Raw genomic sequence first — 15,342 nt, forward strand, 5'->3', positions numbered from 1 at the left:
CGTTACTGGCAGAGCGACCAGACGCCCAATCAGCTGGTCTCACGATGCCTCTTCCCCGCCGCCGGAGCCTGGAGAGCTCCAGGAGGCGGAGGCGCGAGAAGCGACAGTCGCGCGAGGATCCTGCCGCCAGCATGTACTCCCCTACGAACATCACGGCTCAGCAGATGCCGGGCAGCTACAGCGCCGACAGCCCACAGCAACAGCAGCAGCCGTATCAACCACCACCGCAACAACAGCAACAGCCGCCATATCAGCCATCACCACCGTCGCAGCAACAGCCATATTCGCCGCAGCAATACCCGCCGCAGCAATACCCGCCGCAGCAGTTCCCGTCGCAGCCATACCAGCAGCACCAGCAGCAGCAATACGAGCAGCACCAGCAGTACCAGCAGAAATACCAGGAGTCGTTTCCGCAGCCGACGTCGCTGCCAATGCCGCAGCAGGCAATAACGCCGCACGATGCTCTCCAGCCCCGATCCAGGGCCTCATCCGGCTCTTTATCCTCGTCCAACTCTTCCTCATCCTCATACCTGGAGATCTCGCGACAGTATCCGACCGGGCGGTATGGAGGCTTCTTCAGCGCTTTTATCAAGGCGCCGTCAGAGCGTCGGCGTCGGCGGCGCAGGGGAAGTGGCACTAAGAAGCGCCGCGGCGTTTTCTTTGGTGGCGGAAGCAATTCGTCTCATTCATCCATCAACTCAGACTTGGCCTATGGAACGGGCTTTGTGAGGAAGGAAAAGGATAAGTCTACGCGCTACAGCAGCTCTGTTGCTGGCTCTACTGTATCTGGCGCGCAGCAGCCGCAGCAATATCCGGGCGCAGTCTCTGGCAGACGTTCCCCTAAGCGCCTCAATGAGAAGAAGCGTGATAAGACGGACGAGGAGATTCTCGCCATTGGCCGCCAACTCTCGGATCTGGCACGGCAGTCCAACGAGGAGGACCTGCGCGCTGCTGGCAAAAACCGGCCTTCTGGACTAGCATCTGCCGCCGCTGCCATCACTGCACTACGAAAGAGCAGAAGAGACGGTAAAAAGCGAGGACTTTCCGGCTCCAAGAAGCATCGTGACTCGTCTTCTGATGAATCAGACTGGGAGTCGGCATCTGACGATGACGGCGATTCCTCCGAGAGCTCATCCAGTGACGAGAGCGCTTTGCATCTGGCCTACGGCGGCAACGAGTCTTCGCGTTCCAATGTTGCCTTGGCTGGAGCCGCGGCAGCGGCTGCCGGCGCGGTTGCTGCTTCTGCCGCCGAGTCATATCAGACGGCTCACCGTCCGATAGCTCACCGCAGGAAGAGCTCCGTTGTGGATCCAAGGCTCTTTGGACCGGTCAACTCATTACGTGGATTGGTGCACACCCCCTGTGGGTTTGGAGACGAACAACAGCTAGCACCATCCTCCACAGGCTCAGGGCGACATAGTCTCAATCGCTATGATAATGACCGACCAGCTACCGGCGAATCGCAGGCCGATTCCGCTCATCGCCCGGGATCTGTCCCCCTTCAGCAGCCAATTCCCATGGTCCCTGTCTCAAACAAGGTCTTTGAAGCTGGCAGCCGAGATTCTCGAAACAGCTATCGCCGCCAGCGTTCCAATGAAGAGAGCCTTGATCCTACACTCGGCGGCGGCGTCGCAGCAGCAGCAGCCGCCGCCGCAGCTCGTATGGCAGATCGAAGAGGTCCCTGGACGGAAGACCGCATTTACCGCGATGATGTGAAACGTACGCGCCCAGACGCTGATGAAGATTACTTCCAGCGAGACCAGGCGCCCTTTGAAGAGATAGAGCGTCGGAGGGCGAATCCGGAGGTGTATTACAACCGTCGAAACGATGATGTAGATTCTCCTCGATCCGAGGCTACTCGCCAAATGCCGGATTACTTTAATCAAGATGCGCCTGGCATGTCCAAGGAAAGTAGATCCTGGATGGAGCTTCATCCACAAGAGCGTAAGGAGACTCTAAGGTATCAGACAACACACGACGTCCACGTGGAGAGGCGTGAAGCAGAACTACGAGAAGCACAGAGACAACAAGAGCGGGAGCAGCAGCAGCAGCAGCAGCAGTCCACTCGTACGACAAAGGCAGGTGATGGAAACATTGAGAGGCCAACCCAGCCCGCTTCAGACTCCGATATTGACCCTTTCAAATACCAGGTTGCCGATGATGCTTTCAGCACCCCCCAGTTCAATACTCCCCGCCGGCCTCTAACACCCCAGGTTGTGACCGTTGAACGTGTACCCAATTTCACTGAATCTTCTCAGCCTCCGTCTTCGGGGCGACAGCAATCGCGTCCAGATATCAGACTCAGCCGAAAGGATACATATGACATCCAAATGGCAGAGGAGGAGAGAAGGAGAGGGAACGATTCGGGATCTCGGCATAGAGACCCTCGAGATAGCCACGGCTACGAAGAAGAGGAAAGAGAAGCTCGGTCCATCCTAGACGAAGCTAAACGTTCAACGATTCCAGTCGCTGCCGTCGCAGTCGCATCCGCCATTGCCGTTGAAGAAGAGCGGTCGCGAGAGCGCAGACGCCGCGACTACTCTGATGATGGCTCTCGTGACCGAAGCCGGCCCCATAAGGATGTCGTCCAGGAGGAAGCTGACAAATACTACCGCGAATCTGTTATTGCTCGAAAGATTGCTTCTGATGAGATCCGGTCTCAAAGCAAGTCTCCGGATGGATCCGTGGTGGACAAATGGGATACGCCGCCTGTTGAAGAGCACATCACCATCGTCACACCACCCAACATGGAAGGCAAAGAACATGAGGATGACGACCCTTACGGTGCCCCTAATGCCGATGTCAAAATCGACAATGAGATCTTCCCCTATGAAACCGACAAATTTAGAGCTGCCAAGGGGTCCGATGCTCCGAGATTCAGATCCAAGGATCCCTCATGCGAGCGTGAACGCCCTCTTCTGAACATTGTTCGTCCTACTCCGGTTCCTAGCCCCGATTCTACGGCAGCGGCTCGTCGAGAACCAGAGCAGCCGACGGAAATTCCTGCATCTCGAGACATACATGAAGAAGAATCACTGGCTGACTCGTCAGAAGATGAAGAGGCCGAGTCAAAGGGCGAAGCGACTCACTCGTCACCGACTGGCAAGTCTGTCTCTTGGGGTCAAAACGAAATCAATCGCTTCGTGGTCGAATCTCCTGAGGCTCGCAGCCGTGCCGAATCCCCAAACGAGCTGGCTGAGGCGGAGGAAAAACCCAGGCCCCGTCTCAGCAAATCCAGCAGATGGGGTAAGATCGCCGCCGTGATCGCCGCCGGCACCGCCGAACCGATCTCCGAGCTTGATCGAAACACTGAGCCAGGCAGTCGCGATCTTCCTGCCGATGCGTCTGCTCCAGGCTCTGATATACCCGATCCTGAGCCGGAGCAGATGCCTGGGAGTTTTGATGACGAAGAGTTTGCTGCTACTGTAGCGGCTGGCCTGGAGAAGACTGGGTTTAATCCTAATATCGTAATTGACGACCCGGCTTTTCGCCGCCGAAACTCTCGGCCCGAAACAAATGAGACCCCCCTGCCTGCCAGTGATACCCAAAGAGATGAGCAGAGAGCAAGAGAGGAGATAGAGGTCGAGGGGGATCTCTCGTTGACTGATACGGAAGACGAGCATGATGAGAAGACCCAGAAGCAGAAAAAGGTGAAAGCGCTGGAAAGATATCTTCAAATGAGGCAGTCTGGCGAAATCAAGCCCCCCTCTCAGCTGCAGGAATCGGACCAGCCGCCAACCGTGGAAGAGCGACCAGTCACACCCCCTCAAAAGAGCAACAGCGAGCAGCGAAAGGTACTTGAGGCGTTTCTCCAAAAGAGACAGTCGGGAGAGATTAAGCCACCACGAGAAATTCTAGAAGCCAGAGAGTCGCGCGAATTGGAGCCAGCCCCTGAGGCGAAGACTGGACCAGTACACGAATCCGATACCGAACGGCCACCAATCAGGAAACTCGAACCGGAGGCTTTACGCGAACTAGAAGAGAACGCTTCCGACTTTGAACCCCCCATTCAGTCAAAGAAGAAAAAGAAGAAGAAGAGACGAGGTCCTGATGACGAAAACTCCAAGTTGTCCATTCCTGGAGACGAGGCTACAGAGATCTCCAGGATTTCAGTACCTGGCGACGAAGCTACCGTCTTTAGCGTCGAGGATTGGGAAGACTGGGACAGTTCTCCTGGGGCGTCCACAAGAAGGTCGTTATTGGCTGGATCAGAGATGTCGACTTCTAGCAGAAGGAGCACTCGATTAAGGCGCCCGCGTAGTTCTACTTTTGATCTCCCTGAAACCAACGGCAGCGAGCATCCAGGGGATGAACGTGAAGATGACCGTGGCATGAGCTCCGTAGTCTCGGAGCCTCACGATGAAGAAAGGAAGCCAAGAAGCCGGGAGAGCAAATCTCTACGACATAATGATAACAGCGAGAAACATGTTTCATCGCGTAAACCCCGCAAAGTCTCTGGCAACAAGAAGCCCGGCCTATTCTCAGGCATGTTCAATAAACCTGGCGGCAAAAACGACCGAACAGAGGTCGTTGATGAGAAGCGAAGTTCTTTTTTTGAGCAAGCCGACACTCTAGGCGCGGGTGTCGGCCCAGCGAGCCTTGCTGCCGCCGCAGCAATGGCCTTGAACCGCTCAAATGCCGCCGATGTCTCCTCGGAACCGGAGAACATCTCGCGAGAACTCTCTGGCTCGAACCAAGAGTTTAACGATCATTACCCCGTGATTGCTCCTCGGGCAATCGCAATTGACCCTCAATACAGAGATTTGCTTCCTCTGCCCCCAAGCGAACCGGGAAGTCCCGTGGAGAGCGACTTTGGTGAGCTACCCGGTCTGCCTGACAGTCGCCCTACATCGCCGATAGAAGGTCGAGACCGGAGATTCGACAAGGTTCATCGCCGGCAGCGAAGCAACCAAGATCTAGCAGCAAGTGCCCGCAACCGATCACACAGCAACACCGCGGTGCCTCTCGCAGCACTTCTCAGGGGCATCGGATCTGGCCCTCCCAGCCCTGTTGCCAACAAGCCTCCCCGTACCCCTCCCCGTCCAACTTCCTGGGACAGCACCAAAGAGTTTATGCCTCTGATGCTTCTTGAGCATTCGCGACGAGGATCCCTCGACAGAAGCGTGAAAAGTGAAGAGCTGCCGCCACTACCCCCTAGCGAGGTGACAAGCGAAGCCGAGGGTGGAGATGGCGAAGACTTTCGAACCCCAATGCCTTACCCGGACGACGATTTCCGGCTTCGACTCCAGACTGAAGGTCTTCCAGCCGAGAGAGCTGTTGCATCGGGAGAATCCGAAGGGTCTACGCCAAAAGCCGATCTGGCGTTTGAGCTGCCCGCTGGACCTACTGACAACGATAGGCGATTCAATGACGACTACGAAAGTGCTCCCGTCAAGTCAACATCTTCATCAGGCCAATCGGCTAGGACAGTTGACGCCCAGGCCATACCGAGCCCCACAACTCCTACACGTCGACGTTCACCCCAAAAGGACGCCTATCTACGCCCCGACGAATTAACATCAGCAGACGCTTCCGATGACTTTGAAACCGCACGCACCTCTCCTGCTGATGTACACGACGAGGATCTATATGAACCGCCACTCATTGAGCCGTCGATGCTCGGCGCTATCCCTGAATTTTCAAGACCCGCAAAATTTTTTGAGGACAAGGTACCGGACCATTCAGCACTGGCAACTATGGATAGGGTGATTGAGACTTTGCCTAGCAATGAGAGCGTCCCAGAGGACCAGACCCGCCAGGGGAGCCGCAACTATCCGGACCTGCAATCAGAAGCGGCCCAGGAGTTACCAGACAAGGGTAAGAAGTCCATTTCATCAGACGAGCGCGGCCTATACATGCAGCCTTCAGCCGAGGAAACGGCGGCTTCATTCGTCGAAGTTCCAGAAATAAGTTTCAACAAGGGCTTTGGTCCAGATGTCAAATGTATCCCATCAACCGAGTCTCTTTCAAAAGATTTGACCGAAGACAAGGCACTGGCGCCAGAGATGATCCCAAAACCAGTGGCCGTTGAAGACGAATTGGAGCTCGAAACTCGTACTCTTGAGCCGGAATTCGAATCAATTGCTGAAGAGATTTCTGTTTTTGAGCCACTCGACGAGGATGTTGAAGCACCATACACTGAGCCTGTCGATATTATACCCGTGTCTGATGAGATTCTGTCTGATCCGCTTGCCGAATCAACTCAAAGATCGCAACCGGAAGAAGTTGAAGAAATTATTGTCGGTACTATCCCCAAGGCGGCGCCTCATTCGGCCCCCGAGGCCCCCGTGCAAGAATATCCAAAGAAGCCTGATGTATCTACGGTTATTGAAGATTCAGATGATTCGGAGGAAGAGGAGGAATCAGATGAAGAAGAAGACTCTGACGATTCTGAAGACTCTGAAGACTCCGATGAGGAGGAGGATGAAGAACTTGGACATTTGGAAATCGCGAAACGTGTTGATGAAGATGGTAATGCAATTCGTGATATGACGGCGTCTATTGATTCTCTCGGAGCTGCATCTGTTATTTCATCGAGCTCTAAGAAAAAGAAGAAGAAGAATAAGAAAAAGAAGAAGAAGAAGAGAAAGAAGAAGAAGAAGAGCAAGACTGCAGCCGCAGCCGCAGCCGCCGCCACCGCAGCAGCCCTGGCAGCAGCAGAGGCCTCCACCGACACAAACGCTGAGCCTGCTACTGAAACTACTGAGCCTACTGTCGCACCAGTTGTGGACTCTGTCACCGAGACCACTCCCAGTGAACTTCACAATCCCCCTACCGAGCTTGGGAGGAGCGAGGTTGAGCCTACCATCGGGCCTTCAATCGAGCCGACGCCTGCTGATGCAATGGAAGTGACTGAAGAGACACCTCTTGACGTTGCTAAAGACTTTGTTGCCTCTGAGTCAGCGACTGAGGCCCCGGAAAAAACCTCACGTGAGGTTGCAGAAGAATCCACAACTGAGAAGACGCAAGGAGACGCTGTAACCGCTGAGCCTGAAACTACCACTTTGGCGGAGACCGAGGAGCGACGAGATATTCCATCGGGTGTCGTCGAGAATGCCAGCGAGGAAGCAGATGAGCTTGCCAAGTGGGCCGCTACTGATAGCGAGCCAATTCCGCATTCCGACCATCGAGGCGAAAGGGAGAGCTCTCCAGTCGAAGACAAGGCTACTGTTGTTGAAGAACTAATTGAAACTCTCCTTCCCTCGCAAGAAGAAACCTCAGCACCCGCCGATGTAGAGTCTCAGCCAACTTCTGAAGAGCTTGCCGGTGGATCGGCCGGACAAGAGCATCATGATGCTGATGTCGAAGATCGAGATGCTCTTGTAGCTGATGTGGTGCTTCCAACCGAAGAAGAGACGCCGATTAATCCTCCTGCTGTAACCGATGAGCTCGTCGCGCCAGAGACTGAAGACTCACATACTTCCCACGCTGATGAGCTCGCGTCAGTTCCACAAGACGCATCTCCTGCTGTCGATCGTGAATGGGCTGGAGATGAAATAAAAGAGCAAGATTCAGAGGAGGTAGTCGCCGATCAGGACTTTGAACAAACATCGCCGTTCGAACTACCTACAATCATGGAAGAGCCTCTCGAAGACGCAAGTGCTACGGAAAGCGATGACTTTGAGAAAACAGAGCAAGATGCTCCGACCTACAGTGATCAATTGTCCCCTATACTAGAGGAGACCATGGAAGATCTATTGGAAGAGTCAGCTCCTGCAGAGATGTCTGAACCAGTGAGCCTGGGAGAAGATGTCGAGTCAAAGCCAGAGCCTGTGGAAGATAAACTGATTTATGAGATTGATCAAACTGAGGATCGACCAGACACCGAGGATGCTGGGGAGACTAAAGACTTGGAGCCCTCTTTTGAACAGCCTGAAGCTACAACCGCAATCGAAGATGTCGTCTCAGCAGAGCCAAAGATGGATGAGACTTCGCGATCTATCGATGAGGTAGCGGAGCCAGTGGGCGAAAAAGATACTGATCGACCTCCTCAGCTACCTTCCTTTGCCTCTGACATTTCTGAGCCATTGTTCACTCAAGGTGATGCTCCGACTGAGTATCCCACGCAGCAGTCTCCTAGCTATGAGCCAACGCAGATGGATGAGAGTTTTATAATTCCCGAGGAGTCTGCTCGACTGCCAACGGAGGAACAAACCGAATCAACTGAAGCTGTAAAGGCGCCCTCTGTACTCGATACTGTTGACGAACTCGAAACCGAGGCTGAGGAAAACAAGGAGCGCTCTGCTGATGCCAATGATATCGTTCCTTCTGAAGAAGCCAAGGATATTCACGAGCAAGAATCTACGGAGACCCCGGATCTTGGTCTTCCGGAGCCTGAGCTCAAAGAAGCCGATTCACCAGCAGAGGAAGAGAATAACGACGAAAAGCAAGAAAGTTCTATCTCCCACCTTGAGCCAGCAGAGCAAACACTTGAGCCAGCAGAGCAAACACTTGAGCCAACAGAGCAAGCAATTGAGCCAACAGAGGGAGAGCTTGAGCCTGAGATTACGCCAAATGAGTCCGTGGAAATACCATCTCTCACTGATCATCAAACTCCGGCTGATACTATGCCGGAGACGAGAGAGCTCGCTTCAGCAGATGAGAGCCGGGAAGCAGAAAATCCCGTGCTTAACGACTCAGCGCCTGACGCTGACTTAGCTGAAGTAGCGCCTGAGGAGAGCTCACAAGATAATGCGGCCATTGAACAACCCTCTGATCCTGTCTTGGAACTGGATGTAGTGCCCCCAGCAGACAAAACCGAGCTAGGCTCACCGATTCTTAAGGAGCTTGAAACCAAAGATGAAGATTCTGTTCCCTTAAAAGAATCTGAGACTTTGCCACCTCAGGAAGTTGACGAGAACGCAGATCTGGAACCAAAGCCAGACCAAGAAGCCAGTGATGATGGGTTGAAACCACCGGTGGACAACACTGTCTTGGAGACTGAGAAAACTGGAGATCAATCAAGAGAGGCTGATGCCGATGCTGCTAAACCTGATATTCCTTTAGAGACTGGACCTGCTGAGGACTCTCGATCAACGCACGAAGAGGAGCTTCAGACAGAGGTGGAGGGCAACGATTATGGTAATGTCGATGGACAAACGGAAGAGGAGAAAGCGAACGATTCTGAGCAATCTGTAGAAGTTGTTGATTCGACCAATACTTTAGACGCCGCAGTGGAAACCAACCTTCCACAAGAATCTAATATGACATCTGAACTGGAACAACCTACACTGGAAGCTGAACTAGAAGCATCACCAATCACGCTACCAAACGTGGACGAGGAAATGGAAAGGGAGCGCCTCACTCAAGATGCAGAATCTGGACATCTGGATCTCGCTCAGGATGGTGCTATTGCCCCTGTAAGCACAGTGCCAGAAACTGCCATCGAGGAGGTAGAACGTGCTCCTGAAGCCAAGGATGCTTCTACGGAGGCCGGCGAGCTTCGTGCTAAAGAATCTTTGGAGCTGCAAGAGGGCAAGCCACAAGTGGACGCAGAGATGACCGAGCCTACAAGTGACGGTCAGGAAAGGAGTGTGGCTGAAAACCTAAGCCAAATCGAGACCCCGGCAGAGGGTGTCAGGGATGACACGGTCGACACTACATTGATAGACTCAGGTCTTGCTACGAATACCAGCTACATTCCACTTTTGGATAAAGAGGAAGAGCTTCCTGGCAAGATACTTTCTCACCCTCTGGATATATTTGAATCTGATATTCCCGACGCTCCTAATCCGATCAACGTAGCCGTGGAAGATGCCGAAGCGGAAGCGGCTGACAAGAATTTGACAGAGGAAAAGGAAAAGCCCTCGAAGGAGCAGATCCTCTCTCACCCTCTGGACATTTTCGAGTCCGATATTCACAACACGCCTAATCCGATTGACATAACTGCTGAAGATGCGGAAGCGGAAGCGGCTGACAAGGATTTGATTGAGGAAAAGGAAAAGCCTTCGAAGGAGCAAATCCTCTCTCACCCTCTGGACCTTTTCGAGTCCGATATTCACAACACTCCAAATCCGATTGACCTAGCCGTGGATGATGCGGAAGCGGCTGAGAAGGGTTTGACTGAAGAAAAATCCTCGGAGGAACGAGCTGTAACTGAGGATGAACCCCAATCTAAAGATCTTCAGCCGGAGTCGGTACAAGCCGAAGAGCGTCAGCCTGAGTCTAGGGAACTTCAAGAGGCTATTCCCCAGGTGGATGAAGCTACGCAGCAAAATACCACTACAGAAGAAGCTAGCGTGGATCCAATCTTGCAGAAGGACGAAGCTGAACCTGCTGCGGAACTGGAGCAATTGCCGCCTGCCGAAGCCATCAGCCAGCCAAGTGAAGAACAACCTACCGAGCGGGTCAGACTGCCTGAATTTACTTTCCCAGCCAAGCCTGCACAAGGATCTTCTAGGAGACTTACTGAAGATTCCATTGATCCTCTCGACCCTGTACCTCAACGGCCTTCTTCCTCATACAGACAAGAAATACCGCCTCGTAAAAGCACATTCCTTCTGGCTCCACCTGAGCCTGATTACGGAGAGACATCAGCAAGCGAGTACGGAGACAGCGATGATGACTCCGACTCCGACAACGATACTTCGACTATAATCTCCGATACTGCATCACTACGAGGGTCGATAAGACGGTCTAGACATCCGAGACATAGTGAGTCTACATCAAGCCTTACTGGCTTCGAGGTAACGGCGGTTCCGTACGCAGAACAACATGCCCACCGGGCTACTCGGTCGAAAAAGAAAAAAGGAAAGAAGAAGAAGCAGAAACACAAGCATAAGCGTAAGAAGTCGACAGCAGGGAGTGAGCCATCATCTTCACACAACAGTCTGGGTGAGCAAACGGGACAGGGAGATGGTGCCAACAACAATCCTCCCCCACCACACCCTGAGAGAGAAGCACCTCCACCCCCTCCTCAAAGAGAAGCGCCCCTACCTCCCGGCGAGATCAGTGTTTCAGAACCAACCACTGCTCTACCTGAAGCCTTAGAGAAGGTAGAGTCTGAGCCTCGCGAGCTTGTGAGATCTGATTCAGCCGAGAACAAGTTTTCTGAATCTGCCAAGAACGGCGATGCATCTCTAGCCCCCATTCTTGAGGAGGTTGTGGCGGAAGAACCTGCGAATGCCGATTCCAAGCTAGCGAACGAGCCTGAGTCAGCAAATCGAGATGCACCCTCAACAGCTGCCCCTGCCCCTTTAGGAGATGAATCGGAAAATCCATGGGATCTGTTTACAAATAAATGGGAGAAGCACGGATCTGCTACGCAATCGCAAGAAGAGCTTGCAGAAGGCCATATAATCGAAGATGCGCCCTTCGTTGATGAACCGTCAGCTATCTCTACGCCTCAGCGAAGGAGCAGCCAAACAGAGCAGCAGATAATGGCAGGCAATGTTGACAATGCTGTTGAGCCTTCTTCAGAAGAGCATGGCGACAAGCAGGATCCCTCCGTTTCTAGCCCCAGCTCATCAATGGAGAGGGGTGTCCGACCAAGTTCAGCATCTAGCCAAGGAAGTGAGAGATCTGGCCGACCTTGGTTCACAGGGATCAGCGGAAGCGTCTCTCTCATGGCTGAACGGTTTGGTGGTGCCAAGAAGAAGCCAACAAGGGACATAGATAAAGACCCTATACCTCCAGACAGAGACCCCATACCCTCAGACAAAGAAGACCCTAAAGACCAGTCTTTTTTAGGGAATCCAGCTCCTCGGAAAAGCGGTGACGAGAGGAGCTGGCAATTAAATCAAGTACAAACGATTGACGATTTCTTGGAAAGTGGCAACGGCCCCACGACTCCCAACAAGCGTAAGAAGCGCCAATCTCAATCCATCAGGCCTAGCACACCAAAGAGAAGCGAAAGTATTTCAGAAGTCATAAGTCCTGAGTTAGGTGGAAAGAAGTTGCGCAGAAGAGATGCATTCAAAGGAGAGCGTGTCGGGAGTGCAGATATAGAGGAAGCAACAGAGCTCTTGGAGTCACTTGGGCCCTTTGAGCTGCTTCGACGGAGTTCCCAAGTGGGGGATCCTATCGGTGGACTTCTCCGGGAGGCGAATGCGTCGGAAATCTCAGTGCTTCCCCCAATGGAACTGGGTGAATTCTCTGACTACGAAACATCTGATTATAGGCTGTCACCCCCGCGAACTTTGCCTTCAGTTGAAGAGCTGCCAGAGCCAGAGGCGGAAGCGGAAGCGACAGCGTCGGAAGTTGGCTTCTACAGAGACAGTGACTTCTCAGAAATCCTCTCCAGCCGATCAAGGAGACACAGCACAAGCACGATACCCATTGGAGACGACGAAGAGAAGATGCGCGATAGCGGAGTTGACGGTGACTGGATAGAAGCAGCCATAGCAAAGCTCAAGACTCCCGAACCCGTAAACAAGGCACCAGATCGACCGCTTAAGAGGCGCCTACGACGGTCTACGTTGGGAGGTCAGAGACTAGGAGAGACGTCGCTACGAGACGCGGCTCAAGACCCGGAAAAGAAGACAATACCGGGAACAAGGGAAAGAGTGTTGACGGGAACAGGAACACGACCGGAGACTCCGACAGGGAGATCCAGTCCTACGAGGAAAGGTTACGGAGCCATCGCTGGAATGGGCATCGCACCACGACGACTTTCGACAATATCGCCAATACCGTCGCTGTCGGATCGATCCGACACTCCCCCGATGCTGAGACGAGCAGCAACCTCTTTCAGCTTCTCACCGATGACAGGCCCCCCACCGACAGGGCCCTCACCACCGGTGGCAGGCCCGCTGCGAAGCCTACGACGAGCCGTCAGCGCTCAGATTGCGCCGGGCCTGCAGCGCCCAGAGTCGCCGGCGCTCAAGGCGATATCGACGGAGCCGCAGCCACGAAGCGTCTCGGACAGCCAGATCCCGTCCGCCACGCGACACCAGCCAGACCCAGCGCGGGCCGACCCCAGCAATGGCCCAGCGCCACAGTCCCCGCCCAATAGCGGCGCGGTGCGCCAGCGGACCCCTGAACGGCGCAAACTCTCGCTCCAGGCCGACGCCGTCAGCGGCAGCACAGTGCGATCGTCGTCCATCCCGACGCCGGGGCTGCGGCGCGCAGACAAGCGCGGCGGCGACCTGCGATCGCTGCGCCAGCAAAACTCCAGCAGCGCGTCGCTTCCGGTGGCCAACGAGGGCCGCGTGCGAGCCAAGGACAAGACCGATGTATTTGTGAGTGCACCCAGCTCTTCCTGATCCCCGTCACATGATTTGTGCCCGCAGATGACCCGACCCACCGCCGCCTGCATGGCCCCGGCTGGGCAGCGTTTCTGCTGTTTTTTTTTCTCAGCTCCCAGCCACTCGGCTTCACCGCCCAACCTCGTGATTTTTCCACCCCCCCAGCCAATGCTCCGCCCGGCCCTGCGAAGCTCTGCATTCCTCAGCATCTGGGCTTTTCTCTGATTGCCTGCCTGTCTGCGGTTGCCGAAGTGCTTGCATCGAGTCGTGGTCACTTGCGGGCTGCCTGACTTTGTTTCCCTGTACTGCTTATTTTGCCCGGCCTTTGTTTCTCTGTTTTGTTATTGTCCCTTGTCCGCGTCGCTTCAGCTCGTCGGCGTCGCTTTACCGTTTCTAACCCATTGGGCCTTTTTTTCTAGGATGGGCTGGGCGAGGGCCAATTTGGCTCGCCACGATCTCCCACAAGGCCACACAGCATGCGTCGACGCCAGAGTATGCAAGTCCTCGAGCTCGAGGCCAGAGTCGAGCAGCTCATAGCAGAGAACCGTCTGCTCTCCGATGCCCGCCACAGCTCCGAACAGCACCTAAGCCACCGTGTTGTCACCGCTCTTTCCGACCGTGACACGCAGATTGAGGCTCTCAACCAGAGACTCAAGTTCCTCAAGGGCGAGGTTTCTCGCCTGACCGAGGTCAATGAAGGCCTCACCAGCGCCAACGCCGAGCTGGCCAACAAGGACAACAGCCGCTATGCAGATCTACAGGTCTACGCCGACCGTGATGGCAACGAAGCGGCTCTCATGCAGGCTCTGCACGAGAAAGATGCACAGATTGCCGACCTGACGACCAAGCTGGATGCTGCCAAAGAGAGAATCCGCGAGCTGCAGCGCCAGATTCTCGAATCCAAGGCTGCCGATGTGCAGTTCCTCAACATCAAAGACGAAGACTACTTTGATCATCGCTGCCAACAACTATGTTCCCACGTTCAGCAATGGGTTCTTCGCTTCTCCAAATTCTCAGATATGCGAGCCTGTCGCCTGACCAATGAGATCAATGATGAGAAGATCATCGACCGGCTTGACAATGCTGTCCTAGATGGCTCTGACGTCGACAGATATCTCAATGACAGAGTCAGGCGGCGTGACATCTTCATGTCCATGACCATGAACATGATTTGGGAGTTTGTTTTTACTCGGTACCTGTTTGGAATGGACCGAGAGCAGCGACAGAAACTCAAATCGCTGGAAAAGCTGCTGACCGAAGTTGGCCCAGCACAAGCCGTACGCCAATGGCGTGCTGTTACCCTTACGTTGCTCTCCAAGCGTGACTCATTCAAGAGGCAACGAGACCTGGACACGGAGGCTGTCGTCCAGGCCATCTACCAAACCCTATGCAAGGTCCTCCCGCCGCCGTCCAACCTGGAGGGCCAGATCCAAGCCCAGCTGCGCAGGGTCATGCACGAGGCTGTCCACCTTTCCATCGAGATGCGGACGCAAAAGGCCGAGTACATGATGCTGCCGCCCCTCCAGCCTGAATACGATGCAGACGGCGAGCTTGTACAAACTGTCCAATTTAACGCGTCCATGATGAGTGAGCGGAGTGGAACGCTGAAGCTCACCAATGAGGAGCTCGAGGCCCGCGGCGCCATTGTGCGCGTTGTCCTCTTCCCCCTCGTTGTCAAGAAGGGAGACGACGATGGCTCCAACGATGAGGAGATTGTGATCAGCCCTGCTCAGGTCCTGATTGCCCGCAGCAAGCTCACGCGCCAACCCACGCCATCTGACGGGGGGAGAGCTTCTACGGGCACAGGCCGTCTGAGCGGCGGCACCAACTCGCCCGATACCAGACAGGCGAATGCAGTCTAAGGAGGGATTTATGACTACACTATTTATGATGACCTTTTTCTTTTGATTCTTTCTTTTCTCTACATATAACTCATAAAGATTTTGAGAAAAAAGTTGAGCGATGGTGTTTTTGTTCTTTTCTTTTTCTTGCTTTGCATTGCGTACATATCTCTCTGTTATGACGGCTTTTTGGACTACGTCTTTTGGATTTTCTGTTTAGTGCAGTGATGAATTTCTTTGCTTCTTCTTCTTCTTTTTATTTCCTATACCGGGCAAAATGCGGGAAAGCAAAGCAACCTGTTTAATACATGGTTTGA

At 54.0% G+C, this 15,342-nt stretch overlaps 1 protein-coding gene across 1 annotated transcript; it reads left to right on the plus strand.

Annotated features, from left to right (window-relative positions):
- Positions 1 to 564: 564 nt before the first annotated feature.
- Positions 565 to 15,046, plus strand: TGAM01_v207289 (hypothetical protein; the record flags this gene model as incomplete). Its single annotated transcript, XM_024550055.1, has 3 exons — positions 565 to 725; positions 764 to 13,178; positions 13,604 to 15,046. The coding sequence occupies 3 exons, from the start codon at positions 565 to 567 to the stop codon at positions 15,044 to 15,046; spliced, it is 14,019 nt and encodes a 4,672-aa protein (XP_024405221.1).
- Between the last annotated feature and the right edge of the window lie 296 nt (positions 15,047 to 15,342).

The sequence above is a fragment of the Trichoderma gamsii genome, assembly GCF_001481775.2.
Source record: "Trichoderma gamsii strain T6085 chromosome Unknown Scaffold_26.2, whole genome shotgun sequence".
Classification (NCBI taxonomy): Eukaryota; Fungi; Ascomycota; class Sordariomycetes; order Hypocreales; family Hypocreaceae; genus Trichoderma; species Trichoderma gamsii.